The 22,735-nt window shown below is 40.3% G+C and overlaps 1 protein-coding gene across 7 annotated transcripts in view; it reads right to left on the bottom strand.

Annotated features, from left to right (window-relative positions):
• The window catches only part of LOC118388879 (ubiquinol-cytochrome-c reductase complex assembly factor 1-like), a 41,517-nt gene that overhangs the window by 3,462 nt on the left and 15,320 nt on the right, over nt 1–22,735 (bottom strand). For 2 of the 7 annotated variants that reach the window (XM_052527235.1, XM_035778438.2), the window contains 2 exons: nt 21,464–21,500; nt 21,268–21,340 (listed from right to left, as the gene is read on the bottom strand). The exons of 1 other annotated variant lie outside the window; for it this stretch is intronic. In XM_052527235.1, the coding sequence (XP_052383195.1) occupies nt 21,268–21,340; nt 21,464–21,500 (110 nt within the window). Of the gene's footprint in view, nt 1–4,522; nt 4,592–16,087; nt 19,466–20,880; nt 21,341–21,463; nt 21,501–22,735 lie in introns of those variants that run through there. 4 more of the 7 variants (XR_008144644.1, XM_035778439.2, XR_008144643.1 and 1 more) reach the window with 4 other exon arrangements.

Genomic DNA, 22,735 nt, shown 5'->3' with positions numbered 1-22,735 from the left:
CTCAGGGTTTCGCCTGCCATATCAGTTCTGTTATACTCACAGACATAATTGTAACCGTTTTAGAAACTTTAGAGTGTTTTCTATCCAAATATACCAATTATATGCATATCCTAGCTTCTGGGCCTGAATAACAGGCAGTTTAATTTGGGCAGGCTTTTAATCCGGACGTGAAAATACTGCCCCCTACCCAAGAGAGGTTAAAAGCTATTAAAAGCTATTGCCCAAGCTTGATGCAAGACACTGTGTGTCGGGGAACAGGGAAGGATCAAGGACCTGACTAGCAGACTGATGCATTGTAGCTCGTTTCCCCAATGTGTGCTGCCTTTTGGTTTGTAGGGGGCTATAGATGAGAGCAAGCAGTGAGGAGTGCATTCTTAGAGAACATATGGCCCTTGCGGACGCAGCCTGCAGGTGTTTCTCCAAGCAGGTGTGTTTTCAACCACAGAGGGCAGGAAAATATATAGAGAGGGCTTCACTGGTAGCTGTGGCAGAGCCCAGGGGGGCGGGAAGGGAGAGGAGTGTGGGACTGGGTGACTAGTTACTCTCCTAATATCGCTCTAATAACAGGGATGTTGCATAGAGTATGGCCTGAAAAAATGGCAGTGAGAGTCACAATGAGCCAATCTAATACGGAGCCCAACGGCTGATCGTGAGGCAGGTGCGCAGTGTTGCAGAGACAAACCAACTAAACCAGTCCAAAACACCATTCTCCAGCACCTAACCATGAGACTAAGGCTGTAAGGACACACAAAATCACAATGTTTAAGTATAGTCATTTCAAACTTTTGGGCTGCTGACATTAACATAATTTGGTTCAAAGCTTGCGTTACACCGCTCAGCTATTCTGGTTCTAAAAATCTTAAGTATGTAACTAAAAGAACTAGGTGCTCGAGGGTAGAATTTGAAGAAAATTGACCCTGGACTGACCTGTTTGAGAGGACACCTTAGAGCAGCTTTGCACTCCTTTATTTTGTATTTATTTTATTGAACCTTTATTTCACTAGGCACATCCTCAGGGACCCACAGTCAATCCATGTATATGAACTATTCCAGAACTACTCCTTTAAAAGTTGCGTCATACTGCGGCACACCTTGCCGGCTACTGCAGCCTACTGGCTGACAAATCAATAACGTGCCACAGAAGTGGCACGTTATTGATTTGTCAGCCAATTTTTCTGTTAATGCAGTTCAAGTTTTGAGAAGCATTTGACAGTCTTCCATATTGCAGGCATGCGGGAGACGGGGGTTCAATCCCCCAACGGGGAGGAAGGAGTAGGCTGTCCCTGTAAATAAGAATGAGTTCTTAACTGATTCCATGTGTTACTTCATAGTTGATGTCTTCACGATTATTCTACAATGTAGAAAATAGTTGTTGTTTTTTTAAGTAGAAAAATCCTGAAATGAGTAGGTGTGTCCAAACTTTTGACAGGCACTTGGCTTAATAAATTTGATTAATATTATGGTGTTTCTATGAGAAAACGAAAAATGAAAAACCCTCTGGGTTTCCGTTAGGAAGGAACAGAAAATATGACGGGAATAATAAATATCAATAAACGTTGGGTAGTTAGATAACCTCTAGTTAATATACGGGCAAGCTTGATGTATAACTACTAACGTTACAGTTGAAGTCGGAAGTTTATATACACTTAGGTTGGAGTCATTAAAACTCGTTTTTCAACCACCCCACACATTTCTTGTTAACAAACTATAGTTTTGGCAAGTTGGTTAGGACATCTGTGTGAATGACACAAGTAAGTTTTCCAACAATTGTTTACATAAAGATTATTTCACTTATAATTCACTGTATCACAATTCCAGTGGGTCAGAAGATTACATACACTAAGTTGACTGGGCCTTTAAACAGCTTGGAAAATTCCAGAAAATTATGTCATAGCTGTAGAAGCTTCTGATAGACTAAATGACATAATTTGAGTCAATTGGAGGTATACCTGTGGATGTATTACTGGGTGACTAGTTACTGATGCAAGATACTGTGTACCTTCAAACTCAGTGCGGCTTCGCTTGACTTCATGGGAAAATCAAAAGAAATCAGCCAAGTACCACATTCATCAGTACAAACAATAGTACAAAAGTATTAACAGCATGGAACCACGCAGCCGTCATACCGCTCAGGAAGGAGACGCGTTCTGTCTCCTAGAGATGAACGTACTTTGGTGCAAAAAGTACAAATCAGTCCCAGAACAACAGCAAAGGACCTTGTGAAGATGCTGGAGGAAACAGGTACAAACGTATACCCACAGTAAAATGAGTCCTATATCGACATAACCTGAAAGGCTGCTCAGCAAGGAAAAAGCAACTGCACCAAAATCGCCATAAAAAAGCCAGACTACGGTTTGCAACTGCACATGGGGACAAAGATCATACTTTTTGGAGAAATGTCCTCTGGTCTGATGAAACAAAAATATAACTGTTTGGCCATAATGACCATCATTATGTTTGGAGGAAAAAGGGGGAGGCTTGCAAGCCGAAGAACACCATCCCAACCATGAAGCATGGGGGTGGCAGCATCATGTTGTGGGGGTGCTTTACTGCAGGAGGGACTTGTTGCTTCAATATATTTTGTGAAGTGCACATCAAGACATCAGTCCGGAAGTTAAAGCTTGGTCGCAAATGGGTCTTCCAAATGGACAACGACCCTAAGCATACTTCCAAAGTTGTGTAAAAATGGCTTAACCTCTTAGAGATACCCCTCTATACTGCCCCTGTTGGAGAAAGTGCGTACCCATAGTAAACTGAAAATATTTTTTCCCAAAATTGCTAATATATGCATATAAAAATTATTATTGAATAGAACACACTCTAAAGTTTCTAAAACCGTTTAAATTATGTCTCTATGTAAAGCAGAACTGTCAGGGCAGCCTTTCTCCCAAACTCTCTCTTGTGAAGAGAAAAGTTGGGTCAACTTTGACGTCATGGCCCCCACCCTTCCCAGGGAGCTACAGATCCAGGAACAGTCTCTATCTCTTCAGCACGATGTCAAGCTTTCAAGTGCGCGTTCATTGTGAGAATCCCACGAGCCCTGCACGCCCTTCCTCCTGCACTCTCCCACCTCGTTTCTTCCTCGTTTTATAATGCACACCATATGTGCATTGAAGTACAGATTGAACTTGTATTTATAATATTACAATTATCCTAATTATAATGCATGTATTATGTATTTATAACACCTGGATAATGAACTTCTTTCAATAAAGAGTTTCAGATTCTCCACTGGTTGAAATTAAATATCTCATTGAAATACTATCCTGTGTCCTCAGATTAATGCAGATAGAGTTCGATATGCATAGTTTTTTTCTGCATATATGAATTAAATATCAGCCTTTACTAAAATCATGCTTCTAGTCTATTGCATTGTTAAAATGTGTAATCATTGAAGTACCAGGAGCGGTAAACACTGTTGAAGTGTATAATTGTAATACATACACGCAGACACAGCCTAATTCAAAGAACGGGGTTTGATACACCTGGTATGACAGAAAAATTGTCTCTCAGAGATTCATACCTGAACCGCACCTTTATTTGCTAGGAAGAGTACTGTTAGAGGAAATTATAGTTGAGATTATTAATTATGTATACATTATTGATTAGAACCATTTATTCTAATACTATTATGTTATGGTATGAAAAGTAAAAGTTATTGGTTAAGCTGTTACTGAAAATATAAGCAGAACGAATTAATTGTCTGTGTCTCTTGGGCCGTTAAAGGGGGAGCGATGCTATGGCTTTTCATACAGATAAGAATGTTTTGGTTGGATTCCATTAGTGGAGAGAAGTATATCTTTTAGACAGGTTGGAATGTAGTTTTATGAGGGGAGTAAAACTATCTCTAGGACTGAATACTACGCTATTGTAAGGATGGGAGAGGGTGTGAAACTGATGACGTCATTTTATGTTCCCTTTCTTTAAAATGTAATGTTCTTTGTATTTTGGGTCAGTACTCTCTGGAATTAAACGCTCTTACCTGGCTTTTAAGACTGGTCTCGATCTACTTCATGCATAATTAACGAACTTACACATCATTAATGAATTAGAAACGAGTGCGAAATTGGTTTTGGCAATTAAAACATAAAGGAATTTAGAATTCCTCTATCAAGTACATGATCAATGAATATATTCAATGTACCGGCTACACTGTGGGGAACTCATGCGTGGTAATAACTACAGTACATGTATATAGGACTTGCATCCTTGACGCAATAAAGTTATTATGTTCTACTCAATCCATAGGCTTCATTAATGCCATTTAGACTTGAAGTTGATACAACAACTGTAATAGCTGAGGTTCATAGATTGGTATGAATATTAGTTCAGAACCTAACGTTTGAGGGTCCATACACAGATAGGCTACATACTGTAGCTAGCTACACATCCATAGGCATACAGTTATTTTTATCCTCCACTACACAATAAGCAAGTAAATAGTTAGCTAGCTGTGTTACTTCAGCTGCATTGCATGGCAAGCTTACACAATTGTACATTCAATTTGCAGTAAATGCTTTACCTAGCTAGATTCTTTACATCCACTGTTTCACAAGACGACAGCCTGGTTTGCTGGTTTTCTCAGGAGTCCCTAAAACATTAAACAACATTAATTACAATGTCATACTCATGTCATAATGCCAGCAAGCTAGGGGGCGGCAGGTAGCCTAGTGGTTAAGAGTGTTGGGCCAGTAACAGAAAGGTTGCTAGATCGAATCCCCGAGCTGACAAGGTAAAAATCTATCATTATGCCCCTTAACAAGGCAGTTAACACATTGTTCCTAGCCCGTCATTGTCAATAAGAATTTGTTCTTAACTGACATGCCAAGTTAAATAAAAGATAAATAAATAGCTAGCTGGCTAATGTTAGCTAGTCAGTCAACTTGCTAAATCACGATTTTCATTAATTAACTTTGACAAAAAAATACACACTTTTTTTGTCTCTACATTAATTACCATATTCCTCTCCATTGTACATTTTTATCTAGACTTGTTATGATATAATAATTACTTACATTTGCTTCACCCGTAATGTTTTGTCAGCCATCTTTGCTGAAGAAAGTCACCAGGGACGGGTGGCTCATGTCATATTCATCATTGGAACCACTCGATATTATTGGTCATAAAATAACCTTGGAACCCCAATGCATAATGGGTGCTCTAACTCCTCGCTGCGGTGGTCTGGAGCAATGAAGCCGTGATGCTGGGTACCTCTAAGTCCCGCGGTGTTTTAGAATACTGACTGTCCAAACAGAAAGTTACAAGTGACCAAATCAGATGTGTGTGTTCAGACAACAGTCATTTGCTGACATGGCTACGTTCATTGCCATAGTAACAATAGGTGTGTGCGCAGTGGTGTAGGCTGATTAGTGGTGGTGCTCCTGCTTCCTATCACTCAGATGTTATGTAGATAGCTAAGGTGACAATGCCGGCCAGGGATGTTTCCCAGCTGATTTGTATGTTCATAATCATAGTTTAAAACCTCTCTGGGATATGTTGGATGGTGGTGACCCACTTGGCCAAAAGCCAGAGAAAATGCAAAGCTCCAAATTCAAATAAATTCCTAAAAATCTAACTTTCATGAAATCACACATGTAAGATACCAAATTAAAGCTACACGGTGTTGTGAATCCAGCCAACATGTCAGATTTCAAAAAGGCTTTTCGGCAAAAGCAAACGATGCTATCTGAGGATAGCATAAGAGAGAAAGAGAGAAAACATTTCAACCCTGCAGGCGCGACACAAAACGCAGAATAAAAATATAAATCATGCCTTACCTTTGACGAGCTTCTTCTGTTGGTACTCCAATATGTCCCATAAACATCACAAATGGCCCTTTTGTTCGATTAATTCCGTCGATATATATCCAAAATGTCCATTTATTTGGCGCGTTTGATCCAGAAAAACACTGGTTCCAACTTGCGCAACGTGACAATAAAATATCTCAAAAGTTACCTGTAAACTTTGCCAAAAAATTTCAAACTACTTTTGTAATACAACTTTAGGTATTTTTTTAAAGTAAATAATCGATAAAATTTAAGACGGGATGATCTGTGTTCAATACAGGAAGAAAACAAACTCAAGCATGCTTTCTGGTCATGCGCCTCTATTAGAACACATGAAGTGACCCTCGTTCAAGATGGCCGTACTTCTTCATTACACAAAGGAATAACCTCAACCAATTTCTAAAGCCTGGTGACATCCAGTGGAAGCGGGCAAGCAAGTCCCTTAGAAATCTGGATTCCCAATGAAATTTATTTGAAAAGAGGGTGACCTCAAAAACAAAAAATCTTAATTGTTTTGTCCTCGGGATTTCGCCTGCTACATAAGTTCTGTTATACTCACAGACATGATTCAAACAGTTTTAGAAACTTCAGAGTTTTCCATCCAAATCCAAATACTAATAATATGCATTTACTTATCTTCTGGGGATGAGTAGCAGGCTGTTGAAATTGGGCATGCTTTTCATCCAAAATTCCAAATGCTGCCCCCTATCCTAGAGAAGTTAAGAACACTTTTAAAGCCTCAAAAGAATATGATGGTCCAACTTTCAAAACAATAATTTTTTGGATAGCCACAGCAGTCAACTAGCTAGCTAGGTGGCTGTTTAGCTTTCTAGCACATTTACTCATTTGTTTGTAAACAATTACCAAGCTAGCTATTAAGAACAGTTATTGGAAAACAGTCAACTGTGTAGCTAGCAAGCAAAAATACATTCAAAATAATAGCCTAAAAACCACTCGAGGGCAAAAAAAATAGATTTAACCGTTCAGGCATGTCACATAGCCAGGAATCCAATATCTGATTCCATGTGCTGTTTGGATGTTCAGACTGCAGGAAAAAGAACAGATTTTAATCGGACAGGCACATTTAAAAAAAAAAAATTGAGTCACTTCAAACTGCCAGTGTGAACAAGGCTTTAGTAGTGGCCACTCAAAGAGTGTGTCCAGCAGACTGAGTGGACTATCCTTACTTAAATACACAGGTGCAGCACTCATACTTACATACAGTACTGTATTACGTATATGAAGGTCAGTAATAAGACTCATGGGGTTATGATAAGGAATGCACGATAATAGACTCAGGGGTGTAGAAGCACAGAACAAAAGAGGCTACGACAAGAACGAATCAGAGAACACCTCTTGAGAAATCTTCCATACAAACTCAGCAGCTTGAAAAACAATGTGACCTGGAAGCTGTTTGAGAACTCATGATGGCTGCATTTACACAGGCAGCCCAATTCTGATGTTTTTCCACTAATTGGATCTTTTTCAGAGCTGGTCTGATTGGACAAAATACCAATTAGTGAACAAAACAAAGAATTGGGCTGCCTGTGTAAACACCACTAATGAGGACCTATGTTTTACCTGTTTAACACACCCCATGTCACATTTCTAGAGTGATGAGACACAAATGCATAGAAAATATGCCAATTTGGAGCAGGGGCGATAGTGAGAAGAATTAACTCCCTCCTAGAACAATAACAAGAGGTCCTTAAAATACAAGTACCAGTCCCTTAAAGCCAGAGTCAGTTAGTCCCAAATAAAAACATTCTGGTTTAGTACATCGCAAAACATATAAATGAGGTTTTACAAATAAGTACAGGAGCTTGTTTACAAATTGCAGGTTAGATTTCTCCAGATAATTGTAGGAATAGGCTTATTGATCATTTATCTTGTGCACATTATATCTATTCCTCTGATCCATCCAGGAATACAGCAACACATCAACAATACATATATCTAGCTATAGTGGCAAGAAAAAGTATGTGAACCCTTAGGCTAATGACTTCTCCAAAAGCTAATTGTAGTCAGCTAACCCAGAGTCCAATCAATGAAACGAGATTGGAGATGTTGGTTAGAGCTGCCTTGTAGAAGCAGGTACCCAGGTACCCTGAGAAGCATCCCCACACATGAATGTTCTCAGGATGCTTTACTGTTGGCATGACACAGGACTGACACTTTGTCTTCTCCGGACAAGTGTTTTTCCGGATGCCCCAAACAATTGAAAAGGGAATTCATCAGAGAAAATGACTTTACCCCAGTCCTCAACAGTCCAATCCCTGTACCTTTTGCAGAATATCAGTCTGTCCCTGATGTTTTTCCTGGAGAAAAGTGGCTTCTTTGCTGCCCTTCTTGACACCAAAAGTCTTTGCATGCAGATGCACTCACACCTGCCTGCTGCCATTCCTGAGCAAGCTCTGTACTGGTGGTGCCTTGATCCTGCAGCTGAATCATCTTTAGAAGACGGTCCTGGCGCTTGCTGGACTTTCTTGGGCACCCTGAAGTCTTCTTCACAACAATTGAACCGCTCTCCTTGAAGTTCTTGATGATACGATAAATGGTTGATTGAGGTGCAATCATACTGGCAGCAATATCCTTGCCTGTGAAGCCCCTTTTCTGCAAAGCAATGATGACAGCACGCATTTCCTTGCAGGTAACCATGGTTGACAGAGGAAGAACAATGATTTCAAGCACCACCCTCCTTTTTAAGCTTCCAGTCTGTTATTCAGACTGAAGCTTCCAGTCTGTTACTCAATCAGCATGACAGAGTGATCTCCAGCCTTGTCCTCATCAACACTCACACCTGTGTTAACGAGAGAATCACTGACATGATGTCACCTGGTTCTTTTGTGGCAGGGCTGAAATGCAGTGGAAATGTTTTTGGGGGATTCAGTTCATTTGCAGAGGGCCTTTGCAATTAATTGCAATTCATCTGATCACTCTTCATAACATTCTGGAGTATATGCAAATTGCCATTATGCAAACTGAGGCAGAAAACTTTGTGAAAATTCATATTTGTGTCATTCTCAAAACTGTATGCCTACACATTGATAGGCTATATAGTTTGTTAAAGAAAATGCACTGAAACCAAAATAGCTTTTCTTTTGGTGATCCTCTCAGCTTTGGCTCATTTTCAAGTCCTAACCCTGGAACGTGTAGCACCATAGAAAGAAGCTGGAATGATGAAAACAATGTCCAGTTCGTCTGTTCTCTTTGGTCACAATGTCATCGAACCTACAGTATCCGGACTATAAAGAGTCTTATTGTCCTGCTGATAGGGCTAAACCTGCGGCTGGCACTGCGATGCAGTGTCTTAGAACGCAACGCCACAAGGGCGCTGCGTAATGTTTCCACACCCTAATTGTAGTCTAAGTTTCTCTTAGAATAAAAATGTTAGTGTAACAACAGTTTTAGTAAGTAATTACTGACGAGTAGTAACAAAAAAAATGTGCGCTGCAGGACAGAAGAATAGCAATTCTTACACTATTGTTATAAATTCACCTTCATCTTCATCATTCAGTTAATTGAAATTCAATTTTGAATTTGTGTACAATTATCAGTTTCAAATTTGGTTTATGTCGCCCATTCATTGTCAGTTAGAGACACAGTAGCGCCTTGGGACCCAAAATCATAAATCAGTGCTCCAACTCCCCCTTGCACTGGTCTGGAGCAATGAAGTATTGACCCAACTCCGGGTACGTACTAAACCACAAATTACCTCTAAGTCACGCAGCATAATCGCAAAACTTTTAGTTGAGCAACCACTGCATCTGTCTGCCAATTGAAGATCAATTGAGGTACTGTGGCATGACCTCAAGAACATTTTCACACCAGACATCCCAAGAATATTGCTGAACTGAAACAGTTTTGTAAAGAGGAATGGTCCAGAATTCCTCCTGACTGTTGTGCAGGTCTGATCCGCAACTAAAGAAAACGTTTGGTTGAGGTTATTGCTGCAAAAGGAGGGTCGGACAGTTATTAAACCCAAGGGTTCGCATACTTTTTACACCCTACACTGCAAATGTTTACACGGTGTTTTCAATAAAGACATGAAAACGTATAATTGTTGGTGTATTATTAGTTTAAGCTGACTATAAAATGTATTACTATTGTTTATGCAGAAATCCAGGTATTTCCAAAGGTTTCACATACTTTTTCTTGCCACTGTATATCCCTCTCATTACAAACAATAGTTACTATAAATGAGAGTTGCGTGATAGAGAATAGCATTTTCATTTAGCCGAAAAATGCACGTCTTAAAGGTTAATATATATATTTTTGTCATTTAGCAAACACTCTTATCCAGAGCAATTTACAATTAGTGCATTTATCTTAAAAAGGTCCCGAACAGTAATTCTGATTCCCATGTAAAATAGCCTTTTGAGTGACTAAAATGTCACCCATAATATTTTGGGGGGGATAGAAATGCATTGTTGTGGCTGGTTTAGTGTGAGGAAAGGTCGTACTCTACAGATGTTGTAGAACGTGAACCTGCAGGAGCTGCTTTGATGTTTGCAGAGAACGACAGGGTGTTGTCCAGGGTCACGCCAAGGTGTTTTGCACTCTGGAAGGGTGACACCATTAAGTAGTCAACCATGATGGAGAGGTATTGGAGCGAGTAGACCTTCCCCCGGAGGAAGAGCAGCTCCGTTTTGTCGAGGTTAAGCTGGTGGGCCGACTTCCAAGCTGAGATGTTGCCACCTCGGTGTCAGAAACGGTATGCATAAACCTTTTTTTTAACCAATTCTGATGGTTGTTAAATGTGGATTTGACAATATTACCGTTATATCTACACACACGTCAACAACTCTAAATCACTTTGGCAGCACAGTAGGCATGAAGTCACTTGCCGATAATGTTGCATACAACATTTAAAAGATCTATCATTATAATCGAAACTCATAGATGCCTTAAATTGCCCAATTTATAGGCATGCCCAATATAGGCATCTTGTTTAACAACGTGATGTTGCACTCCAAAGGGATAACTTGAATTAACCTCTTTGGGCTAGGGGGAAGTATTTTGACATCTGGATGAAAAGCGTGCCCAAAGTAAACTGCCTGTTACTCCGGCCCAGAAGCTAGGATATGCATATAATTGGTAGATTTGGATAGAAAACACTATAAAGTTTATAAAACTGTTCAAATAATGTCTGTGAGCATAACAGAACTGAAATGGCAGGCGAAAACCCAAGGACAAACCATCCAGAAAAAATATATTCAGGGTTAGGCTGTCATTTTTAATATGAAGGGAAAGTCTCCCCGATTGCAGTTCCTAGGGCTTCCACTAGAAGTCAACAGTCTTTCTGACTTTCGTGGTGCATCTGCCTGGTTGGAAAATGTTTTTAATGCTTTTGTGTGCTGGGCGCTGTCCTCAGATAATCGCATGGTGTGCTTTCGCCGTAAAGCATTTTTTAGATCTGACAAAGCGGCTCGATTAACAAGAAGTTAAGCTTTTAACTAATGTATGACACTTGTATTTTCATGAATGTTAAATATGACTATTTCTGTCATTTGAATTTTGCGCTCTGCAATTTCACCGGAAGTTGTCGACGCTAGCGTCCCACTGATCCGCAAGAAGTTTTTAACATGATGTAGGTAACTATAAATAATTTAACCTCTGAACCACCCATCCCAGATCCGGTGTAATTGTCATCAGCAACGCTGAATAGCATAGCGCCACAGTCAAATAATATTACTAGAAAATATTCATATTCATGAAATCACAAGTGCAATATTGCAAATCACAGTTTAGCCTTTTGTTAATCCACCTGTCGTCTTGGTTTGTGAAATTATGCTTCACAGCGAAAGCAATACAAGCGATTGTGTAAATGTATCGATCGCTCGACAAAACAATAAGTACAGTTAGCATCAGGTAACTTGGTCACGAAAATCAGAAAAGCAATCAAATTAATCGTTTAACTTTGATGATCTTCGGATGTTTTCACTCACGAGACTCCCAATTAGACAACAAATGTTCCTCTTGTTCCATAAAGATATTTTTTATATCCAAATACCTCCGTTAGTTTGGTGCGTTATGCCCAAGAATCCACCGGAAAGAGCGGTCACGACAACACAGACAAAAATTACAAATGATATCCATAATGTCCACAGAAAAATGTCAAAAGTTTTTTATAATCAATCCTCAGGGTGTTTTTCAAATATAATTTTGATAATATATCAAACAGGACAGTTGGCTTTTCACTAGGACCGGGAGTAACAATGGCCGCCTTTCTCTTTTTGCGCACAACTCACTCAGAGCCCCCACCTATCCACTTACGCAATGTGGTCGTTCACGCTCATTCTTCCAAATAAAAGCCTGAAACTATGACTAAAGGCTGTTGACACTTTAGGGAAGCCATAGAAAAAGGAATATGGTTGATATCATTTTAAATGGGCAATAGGGATGCATAACAACAGAGGTTTCAAAAACAGGGGCACTTCCTGATTGGATTTTCCTCAGGTTTTAGCCTGCAATATCAGTTCTGTTTAACTCACAGACACAATTTTGACAGTTTTGGAAACTTTAGAGGGTTTTCTATCCTAATCTGTTTATATGCATATTCTAGCATCTGGTCCTAAGATATAGGCCGTTTACTTTGGGAACGTTATTTTTCCAAACATGAAAATAGTCCCCCCTAAGCTTCAAGAGGTTAATGAAAAACTTGATTATTTATTATCCTCGTAAGTATAAGTATTTAGGCATATCATGTGAAACAGGCTTCATCACTGTCAAAAGCACAAGAGCTAGCGTTGCATGGATTGATCATATAGAAATATCAACTTTATTTTAATAACCACTGCATTTTTATATTATGAAGTCACCTGCTGGTTACTCTTAGCTGGTTAGGACAGCTCATGGGGTCTACTAAATATCTGTCGACTAGGTGGGACTAAATAACTAGAGGACTCATACTGCATAGCTTTCATTTTTACCCAGAATAGATGTCTCTATTCTCAGCACTTATAACCAATTTCCTACTCTGAGACACTTACTGGATACGGGCCCTGGTCTTTGAGTTTTTTGAAATTATATTTTTTTTAATTCAAAATCAGTTTAAAGGCTTCCACCCATGTCTGTGTTGGCTATCAGCATGGCATGAGGTCATGCACCTGTGCATAATTGGGGACCTGCGCATAATCACCCACATCTGGCAGCGTTTTTCTACAACCGTTTTGGCTGACGCAGCCCCTTCAAGCAAGATATTTAATATGCTTCACTAATCACCCCAGAGAGCGCAGGGGAAGGCCCTGCCGGTGCCCTTTCGCTTGAAATGAGTGTCATATCTCACTTTGTTATTGCTCAGATATAAACCCCCCAACTCCGGCCTCCCAAGCACCAGCCTACCTGAAACTAGTTTTGATGTGCTATACATATGGTGCTTCACATATGGAGGAGAGCCCAGCTAGTGTTTTTCCTTTATTTTAGTAACATTAGATCTGAAACAACTGCATGGGTTTTGGGGGCTCTAGCAGTGAGAGGCTGTAATATACCTGGCAGTGTGGATGATTACAAACATTTGCAGTAGGCTCATCCCCAAGTCTGAATCCAAAACAAAAAGAAGCTCTGCTTCTACAAAACAGCCTGTGTGTGTCAGCCTTGCACTAGTGTGTAGCTCCAATCTACAGGTAAAGAACAGAATATGCATCGGCAAAACCATTCGCTCAGTGCCATGTTCCCCACAGTGTTAACAAGGGGTCCCTTCATTCTAGGAACCCTCTCCTCTGGAGTTATATAGGCTTGCCCCGGTGGTGCCCTCAGGACGGTTGGGTGGAAGACCAGGAAAATGAGGCCAGATTGGGGCACTGCCACGCGGGACTCGGTCAGCCAGGGCTCAGGAGTGGTTAAGCTCTAGGAGAAGGCAAAGGACTGAGCTTCCAGCGAGGGCCCAGCTCCTGCAGTCATCATCAATCTTTACCGTTTGAGTTCTCATTCCCCCACCGGTGTCGAGAATGAGGTCACGTCAACGGGCGTTTACATCCATCCATGGAAAACAGGTTTTAACCTCTTGCTCCTACCTGACACGCAGGCGTCCCATCTAGACATCTGGAAATGCAAATGCGCTACGCTAAATGCTAATAGTACTAGTTAAAACTCAAACGTTCATTAAAATACACATGCAGGGTATTGAATTAAAGCTACACTCGTTGTGAATCCAGGCAACAAGTTTTAAAATGCTTTTCGGCGAAAGCATGAGAAGCTATTATCTGATAGCATGTAACACCCAAAAGACCCGCAGGGGACGTAAATAGAATAATTAGCATAGTCGTCGCTACACAAACCGCACAAATAAAATATAAAACATTCATTACCTTTGACCATCTTCTTTGTTGGCACTCCTAGATGTCCCATAATCACTATTGGGTCTTTTTTTTTCGATTAAAATCGGTCCATATATAGCCTAGATATCGATCTATGAAGACTGTGTGATAAATGAAAAAAAATAGTGTCTTATAACGTAACGTCATTTTTTTAAATTAAAAAAGTTGACGATAAACTTTCACAAAACACTTCGAAATACTTTTGTAATGCAACTTTAGGTATTAGTACACGTTAATAAGCGACCAAATTGATCACGAGGCGATGTATATTCTTTAGCTGTCCGTCTGGAAATAATGTCCGGGTAAATCTCAACCAAAATATCCGGTCGGGGACCTGAACAAATGGTTTGTCTCTTCTTCGTTTGACCAAGAAACAAAGCTTAGGCAAATGACAAGACTGTTGACATCGTGTGGAAGCTGTAGGTATTGCAACCTCAGCCCCATTTATTGTGGTTCGCCCTTATCAATGGGTTGAAGTGGCGGATGGATATATATTTCCATTTTCAGTGATCAGATTTTCCTGCGCTTTTCGATGAAACGCACGTTCTGTTATAGTAACAGCCGTGAATTAACCAGTTTTATAAACGTCTGAGTGTTTTCTATCCACACATACTAATCATATGCATATACTATATTCCTGGCATGAGCAGCAGGGCGCTGAAATGTTGCGCGATTTTTAACAGAATGTTCGAAAAAGTAGGGGGGGTAGGAGTAACAGGTTAACCAGGCCTGTTTGGGTGACAGAAGCATGGAGCACGGAGATCTTTGACGTAAGGTGTTCCTGGCGTGGTATGGAACTTCCATGTACAATAGTGTAGGCCTATACACAGGTCGCACAAAGCTGCTTCATGTTTCAGGATGGAGCTTATAAAGGAGAGGTGTTAGTTACCCAGTGCTTAATTTGAGCCGGATCCTGCCAGGACTCTCCATTTTGATCTGTTTCGTTCCAGAACCTATTTGGCCGGATCTGGAACCTCGTGGCATGAAAACTAAATTTCCACTTTTTGCAAATTAAAAATTTAAATAAAACAATGAAAGTTACCTTGGATAATTATAATTGTGGCCTATTTTATAATTCCACTGTCCCTCCGAAAAAACTTAATGTGAGAAAGCAGATACATTTTTTTTAAGGGCAACATTGTAACCTGTGTTTGAGACCAACACGTGGCCATGTGAGAAGCACACCTGTATCTCACAGAAATAGAATGATATTGACTTTATATGGCCTCTCACCCTCTCTCTGCTCTGATATAAATGAGCCAGCAACTCTCATCTCTCCAGCATTGCACTTTACCATTTATTTACTTATAGAATCATAGCCACTTGAAGGGTTCTGGAGGAGGAGTTGCAGCACCCCTGATAAATGTAAATATATTTGCCAAAGTTATAGAATAACTGCTCTCTGTTCAGGACAGAAATGAAATAATTCAGAATAGCCTATGACGTCATGAGAAGGCCTATAATTTAGCACATAGGTGAAGTGAAATAGCTTCTTTAGTACAATAGCCAAGCTGTCAATGGTGTGTAGCCCAATAACAAGGCATAGCCTATAATCTGGAATGCATGGCAAATCTGTCAGTGAAGAGCATGCAGACAAAAGTTTTCACAATATTTAAAATACAATCATGGGAAAACCCTGCTGAAAAGATAATACTAATCAGTCTACCTTAGGATCCAAAATAATTGATAAACTTCCAAATGTTTTACCTAGTAAAACAAGAGAAAGATCCGCTTTTGGCACAACCGCATTGGCCATCACCGGCGAGTGAAATGCACATCATTGGCCATCACCGGCGAGTGAAATGCACATCATTGGCCATCACCGGCGAGTGAAATGCACATCATTGTGTGAGTCAGTGAAATTGGAAAGCATTTTTAGGACAATGATTTCCACTTCATATTGTAGCCTACAATACGAGTCTCCACAAACCGAGACAATTGATGGATTCAAGACAAGGTTGTTTTTATTGAGCTCAGATTCTCAGTTTGTCAGTGTCAAAGTAGCCTGTCATTTCGATCATTTGTGCAGTAATAAAAACGATTCTGCCAAAGTCTCCAGTCATGTGTATATAGAATTTATAAAAAGCCACAAAAAAACCTGAACCTTAAGCTACAAAAAAATATCCCCATGTGTGTAACTTCTGTAAATGCCTACTATTCTGCTCTATGCAAATGTGATGATATGCATGCTATGCTTCCAGGGTAGGCAATTTTGGGGATTCACCATGTTTCATCAAAATGTACAGCTGTGTGTTGTCCGCATAGCAATGAAAGTTGACATTGTGTTTCCGAATGACATCCCCAAGAGGTAGAATATATAGTGAAAACAATAGTGGTGCTAAAATGGAACCTTGAGGAATGCTGAAAAATACAATTGATTTGTCAGAGGACAAACCATACAGAGACGAACTGACATATTTCCGACAGAGAAGATATAAACCAAGCAAGAACCTGTCCATGTAGACCAATTAGAGTTTCTAATCTCTTCAAAAGAATGCAGTGATTGATAGTGTCAAAAGCAGAACTAAGGTCTAGGAGCACGAGGACAGATGCAGAGCCTTGGTCTGACGCCATTAAAAGGTAATTTACCACCTTCACAAATGCAGTCTCAGCGCTTTGATTTTATTTTATTTATTTTTTATTTCACCTTTATTTAACCAGGTAGGCTAGTTGAGAACAAGTTCTCATTTGCAACTGCGACCTGGCCAAGATAAAGCATAGCAGTGTGAACAGACAACAGAGTTACACATGGAGTAAACAATTAACAAGTCAATAACACAGTAGAAAAAAAGGGGAGTCTATATACAATGTGTGCAAAAGCCATGGAGGTAGGCGAATAATTACAATTTTGCAGATTAACACTGGAGTGATAAATGATCAGATGGTCATGTACAGGTAGAGAGATATTGGTGTGCAAAAGAGCAGAAGAGTTAATAAATAAAAACAGTGTGTGGATGAGGTAGGTGAAAATGGGTGGGCTATTTACCAATAGACTATGTACAGCTGCAGCAGTCGGTTAGCTGCTCAGATAGCTGATGTTTGAAGTTGGTGAGGGAGATGAAAGTCTCTAACTTCAGCGATTTTTGCAATTCGTTCCAGTCACAGGCAGCAGAGTACTGGAACAAAAGGCGGCCAAATGAGGTGTTGGCTTTAGGGATGATCAGTGAGATACACCTGCTGGAGCGCGTGCTACGGATGGGTGTTGCCATCGTGACCAGTGAACAGAGATAAGGCGGAGCTTTATCGGCTCGGAAACCAGATTGCACAGCGGAGAAGGTACGGTGGGATTCGAGATGGTCAGTGACCTGTTTGTTGACTTGGCTTTCAAAGACAGATAGGCAGGGCAGGATGAATATAGGTCTGTAACAGTTTGGGTCCAGGGTGTCTCCCCCTTTGAAGAGTGGGATGACTGCGGCAGCTTTCCAATCCTTGGGGATCTCAGACGATATGAAAGAGAGGTTGAACAGGCTGGTAAATAGGGGTTGCGACAATGGCGGCGGATAGTTTCAGAAATAGAGGGTCCAGATTGTCAAGCCCAGCTGATTTATAATGATGGGGTCTAATAGCCTACTAAAGTTTCAGCCTCCTAGTAGAGGCAACCAGGGTTTTGGCTAAAATGTCATGGTACTGGGTAAAGTTCATGATGCCGTTGACCATCTCAGTCGGCCGACTTGAAACCCATTCAAACCACAGGTTTTCAATGGGAGAGGGCAGTCCATAAGCCCAGACAAAGGATATAAAGAATCTGGAAGAATTATGTATTTAGGAATGGTCGAAGATCCCTCCCAATGTGTTATCAAACAACAACAAAAAAATTATGTTCCAGTGCCGTTATCCTCGCAAGGTGAGGTATTGAAAACAGGGGTGTCAATTTTGACCACTACCTTTTTGAGAAAAATAAGTAATACTAACTAGCTGTTATTGGCAGAGAAGTTCGGAACACTTTGTTATTGGTCTATTAACTAATTTACCGCCTTTTGGAAATAGCCATGGGATGGTTTTTCAATACTGTCAAATCTATTTCTTTGAAGTTTAAAAAATAAACATATTTGTTGCTACTCTTTAAGTAAATACCTGCAGTCAACTGCAGTTAGGATATAAAGCATTCTTCTTTTCACTAGTCACAATATTTTACATTATGAAGCTCACCGTAGTTCCCCAGAACAGTTGAGCCAGTCACGTTTGTTTGTAAATAGCACAATGGGAGAAAGCGGTCCAGCTGTGTATTGACAGGTGTTGCGTAAAAAGAGTCATTCCTTGTGACTTCCAACGTGGCACCGAAGCAACGTCAGCACAATAACTGTTTGTCGGGAGCTTCATGAAATGGGTTTCCATGGCCGAGCAGCCACACGCACACAAGCCTAAGATCACCGTGCGCAATGCCAAGCGTCGGCTGGAGTGGTGTAAAGCTCGCCTCCATAGGAATCTGGAGCAGTTGAAACATGTTCTCTGGAGTGATAAAACTCGCTTATCTGGCAGTCCAACGGACGAATCTGGGTTTGGCGGATGCCAGGAAAACGCTACCTGCCCCAATGCACAGTGCCAACTGTAAAGTTAGGTGAAGGAATAATGGTCTCTGGCTGTTTTCATTAGTTCCAGCTATGATTGATTGATTTTGATTTGATTGATTATGGAATGAGATGTTCGAAGAGCAAGTGTCCACATACTTTTGGTCATGCAGTGTATGTATAACTTTATGAGCTGTATTGCCCGTCTTTGCAAAAAGTTTATTTTCGTTTGCACTCGTTAGCAGTCTCCATGGAACTTCACTATTACTTGTGCTAATTTTGTTAGCATTCTGGTAATAGACGCCCAATGGCCTTTTTGTTTTTTGGCGCACCATGTGTACTAAGCCGGTAATACTGTAAATCCCGGGATGAAAGAACATCCTTCTTTCATCCCGGGATTAACACGATATGAAAATCTGGATACCGCCCAACCCTCTGTCCCTTTTATTGGTACCTTTTCGGCACACTGATTCAATGGAGATATCCAATATGTAATGTAGCCTTGATTTGAAATTACTGCATGAGTATTGAGCAAGCAAAAATGGTGGAAACTCCATCTTGCCAATCAGAAGGCTAAGTGGAGCCATTATTAGCTGTCCGATTATAGGATCAGTTTAGCCTTTTAGGTCATAATGAATAAGATTAAATGGGCAGAGGGGCCCTGATCCTAGAGTAGCACTGCTACTTTTAGTCGCTTGATAGATACGGAACCAGATTTTAGACCGCTAAAGACATGAGGGAGTTTAAGGGACATACTCCCATGTCTTGCTCCTTTGCTCCACATCCTCCCACATTGAGTGGACGATGTGGCACATGTACTTCCCCTCACGGCCTCATCCGCACCAGACACATCCTACAGAGGAGAAAACAAAGAGAGTTAAGACTATACCTGACATGGACGGACAGACTCTGGCCCTGAAGGGCCAAATCCCAACTTGAGATACACATCCATACCTGGGAAGTTGAAATCCTCTACTTATGTCATGATTTATTTAAGTTCTAGTCACATGTTTGTATCAAGTTACAACTTGTCATCTTATCTACAGTGCTGCTGCTCCTTTAAAAGTTGTGCGCTTTCACCGCGGGACTTAGAGGTACCCAGCGTCACAGCCTCATTGCTCCAGACCACCACAAGGGTGAGTTAGAGCACCCATTATGCATTTGGGTCCCAAGGTTTTTATATGACCAATCATATTGAGTGGTTTCAATGACAAATTTGATATGAGCCACGCATTGCTGGTGCCTTTCTTCAGCAAAGATGACTGACAAAACATTACGGTGGAAGAAAATGTAAGTAATTATAACGAGTCAAGTAAAAAAAATATATGTACAATTGAGAGGAATCTGTGAATGTAGAGAAAATTGTGCATATTTGTCATAAAGTTAATTCATGAAAAATCGCTATTTAGCAAGTTAGCTGACTAGCTAACATTAGCCAGCTAGCTAGTAGCTAGCTAGTGTTAGCTAGTGTTATGACATGAGTATGGAATTGTAATTTGTGTTTAATGTTTTAGGGACTCCTGAGAAAACCAGGCTGTCGTCTTGTGAAACAGTGGATGTAAAGAATCTAGCTAGGTAAAGCATTTACTGCAAATTGAATGTACGATTGTGTAAGCTTGCCTTGCAATTCAGCTGAAGTAACGTAGCTAGCTAACTATTTACTTGCTTATTGTGTAGTGGAGGATAAAAATAACTGTATGCCTATGGATGTATAGTTAGCTACAGTATGTAGCCAATCTATGTATGGACCCTAAAACGTTTGGTAAGAATATTAGTTCAGAACCTATGAACCTCAGCTATCATAGCTGTTGTACCAACTTCAAGTCTGAATGGCATTAATGAAGCCTATGATTGAGTAGAATGTAATAAATGTATTATGCCAAGGATGCAAGTCCTATATACATGTAGTTTTTTACCACACATTGTAGCCTGTACATTGAATATATTCACTGATCATGTACTCACCCTTGGCAAATAAAGGTGCGGTTCCATTCTTTGAATGATGCTGTGTCTGCATATTTGTATTACAATTATACACTTGAACAGTGTTTACCATTCCTGCTCCTGGGACATCAATGTTTACACATTGTAACTACGCAATAGACTAGAAACATGATTTAAGTAAAGGCTGATTTGTAATTCATATATACAGGAAAAAAAGAAAAAAAACTGTACAGTACACTTCCTTTGCATATCTAACTCCCTTAATCTACATTAATCTGAGGACACAGGATAGTACTTGAATGAGATACTTAATTTCAACCAGTGGAGAATGTAAAACACTTTATTGAAAGTTCATTATCCAGGTGTTATAAATGCATAATACTTGCATTATAAATATTATAAATAAAAATTCAATCTGTACTTCAATGCACATGTGCATTATAAAAAAAGAGGAACAAAGAGGTGGGGAGAGAGGTGTAGAAGACAAAGGCAAAAAGAGATAAGAACAGAGGAGCAGGGAAGACCGCAGATAATTAATGAATTACAGTGCTACACTAATATTCTCTCAGTTCATCACAATTACATAGTGTCTCCTAACCAGCAAAACTGACCTTGGATCATTAACTCTGGGACTACTACATCTATCTGTATTTCAATGTAAAGTATCTCTTTAATAATACTTCCTGTTGATCCAACCAAGTGACTTCTCACCTATGATCATGCTGTGCCCTCTGTGTCAGCCAGTTCAGATGCGGGAAAGGTTCACCAACACAGATGATATAAGCTAGAGGATTTAGGGAGGAGAAGGATGAAGTGAAGGAGAGATCGTTATTGGAGAAAATAAGGTAGTTAAAGAGACCGTGTTCAACAGGAATCTCTGCGTGTGTGTGTGTGTGTGTAGTCTCACCTGGTGTCCACACTACTTGGCTACAGAGTACTTTATGCTGAAAAACAGGCACACGAGGACAAATAGAAAATAATCTCATTAGACTTTTACATTACCAGATCATTGTGAATTACTAAAGTATAATATTCCTTATAACAAATCATGATAACATTGGATGTTAAGGATAGCATCACAAATGAATACATAAAAACCACTTGAAGCTTGATAATGACATGGTCACTTGATTCAGCTGTGCAGTGCTAAGGCAAAAACAAAAATGTGCACCCTTTTGAGTCCCCAGGACCAGGACTGAGAACCGCTGCACTGTATGTATGCATGCATGTACATTTTACACCTTTATTTAACTAGGCAAGTCAGTTAAGAACAAATTCTTATTTACAATGACGGCCTACCCCGGGAAAACCCGGACGACGCTGGGCCAATTGTGCGCCGCCCTATGGGACTCCCAAGCACAGCCGGATGTGATACAGCCTCCCAATCAGGCTTCCATGGTCGAATTTCTTCAAAGAAACCACTACTAAAGGACACCAAGAAGAAGAAGAGTTGCTCGTTTCTTGACCCAAGCAATGGACATTAGACCAGTGGAAATCTGTCCTTTGATCTGATGAGTGCAAACTGGAGATTTTTGGTTCCAACCGCCGTGTCTTTGTGAGCCACAGAGTAGGTGAACGGATGACCTCCGCATGTGTCGTTCCCACTGTAAAGCATAGAGGTGGTGGTGTGATGATGCTTTGCTGGTGACACTCATGATTTATTTAGAATTCAAGGCACACTTAACCAGCATGGTCTCCACAGCATTCTGCAACGATACGCCATCCCATCTGGTTTGGGCTATCATTTGCTTTTCAAGAGGATAATGACCCAACACACCTCCAGGCTGTGTAAGGGTTATTTGACCAAGGAGAGTGATGCATCAGATGACCTGGCCTACACAATCACCCAACATAAACCCAAATGAGATGGTTTGGGATGAGTTGGACCACTGAATGAAGGAAAAGCAGCCAACAAATGCTCAGCAGCCAACTCCTTCAACCCAGGTGAAGCTGGTTGAGAGAATGCTAAGTGTGCAAAGCAGTCAAAGCAAAGGGTGGCTACTTTGAAGAATCTCAAATACAAAATATATTTGTTTAAAACTTTAGTTACTACACGATTCCATATATCTTTTTTTTTTTGCTTGAATCTTTGGGGGCCAATTAAAATTCACACGCCAGTTGGGGAACTCCGTTCTACATTTTCACTTACAATTTCTTGGATCCAAATAACCTAAACCAG

Source organism: Oncorhynchus keta, chromosome 10 (assembly GCF_023373465.1).
Source record: "Oncorhynchus keta strain PuntledgeMale-10-30-2019 chromosome 10, Oket_V2, whole genome shotgun sequence".
NCBI lineage: Eukaryota > Metazoa > Chordata > Actinopteri > Salmoniformes > Salmonidae > Oncorhynchus > Oncorhynchus keta.
Note: the sequence above shows the minus strand (reverse complement) of the source record. Positions and strands in the feature narration are given on the sequence as shown.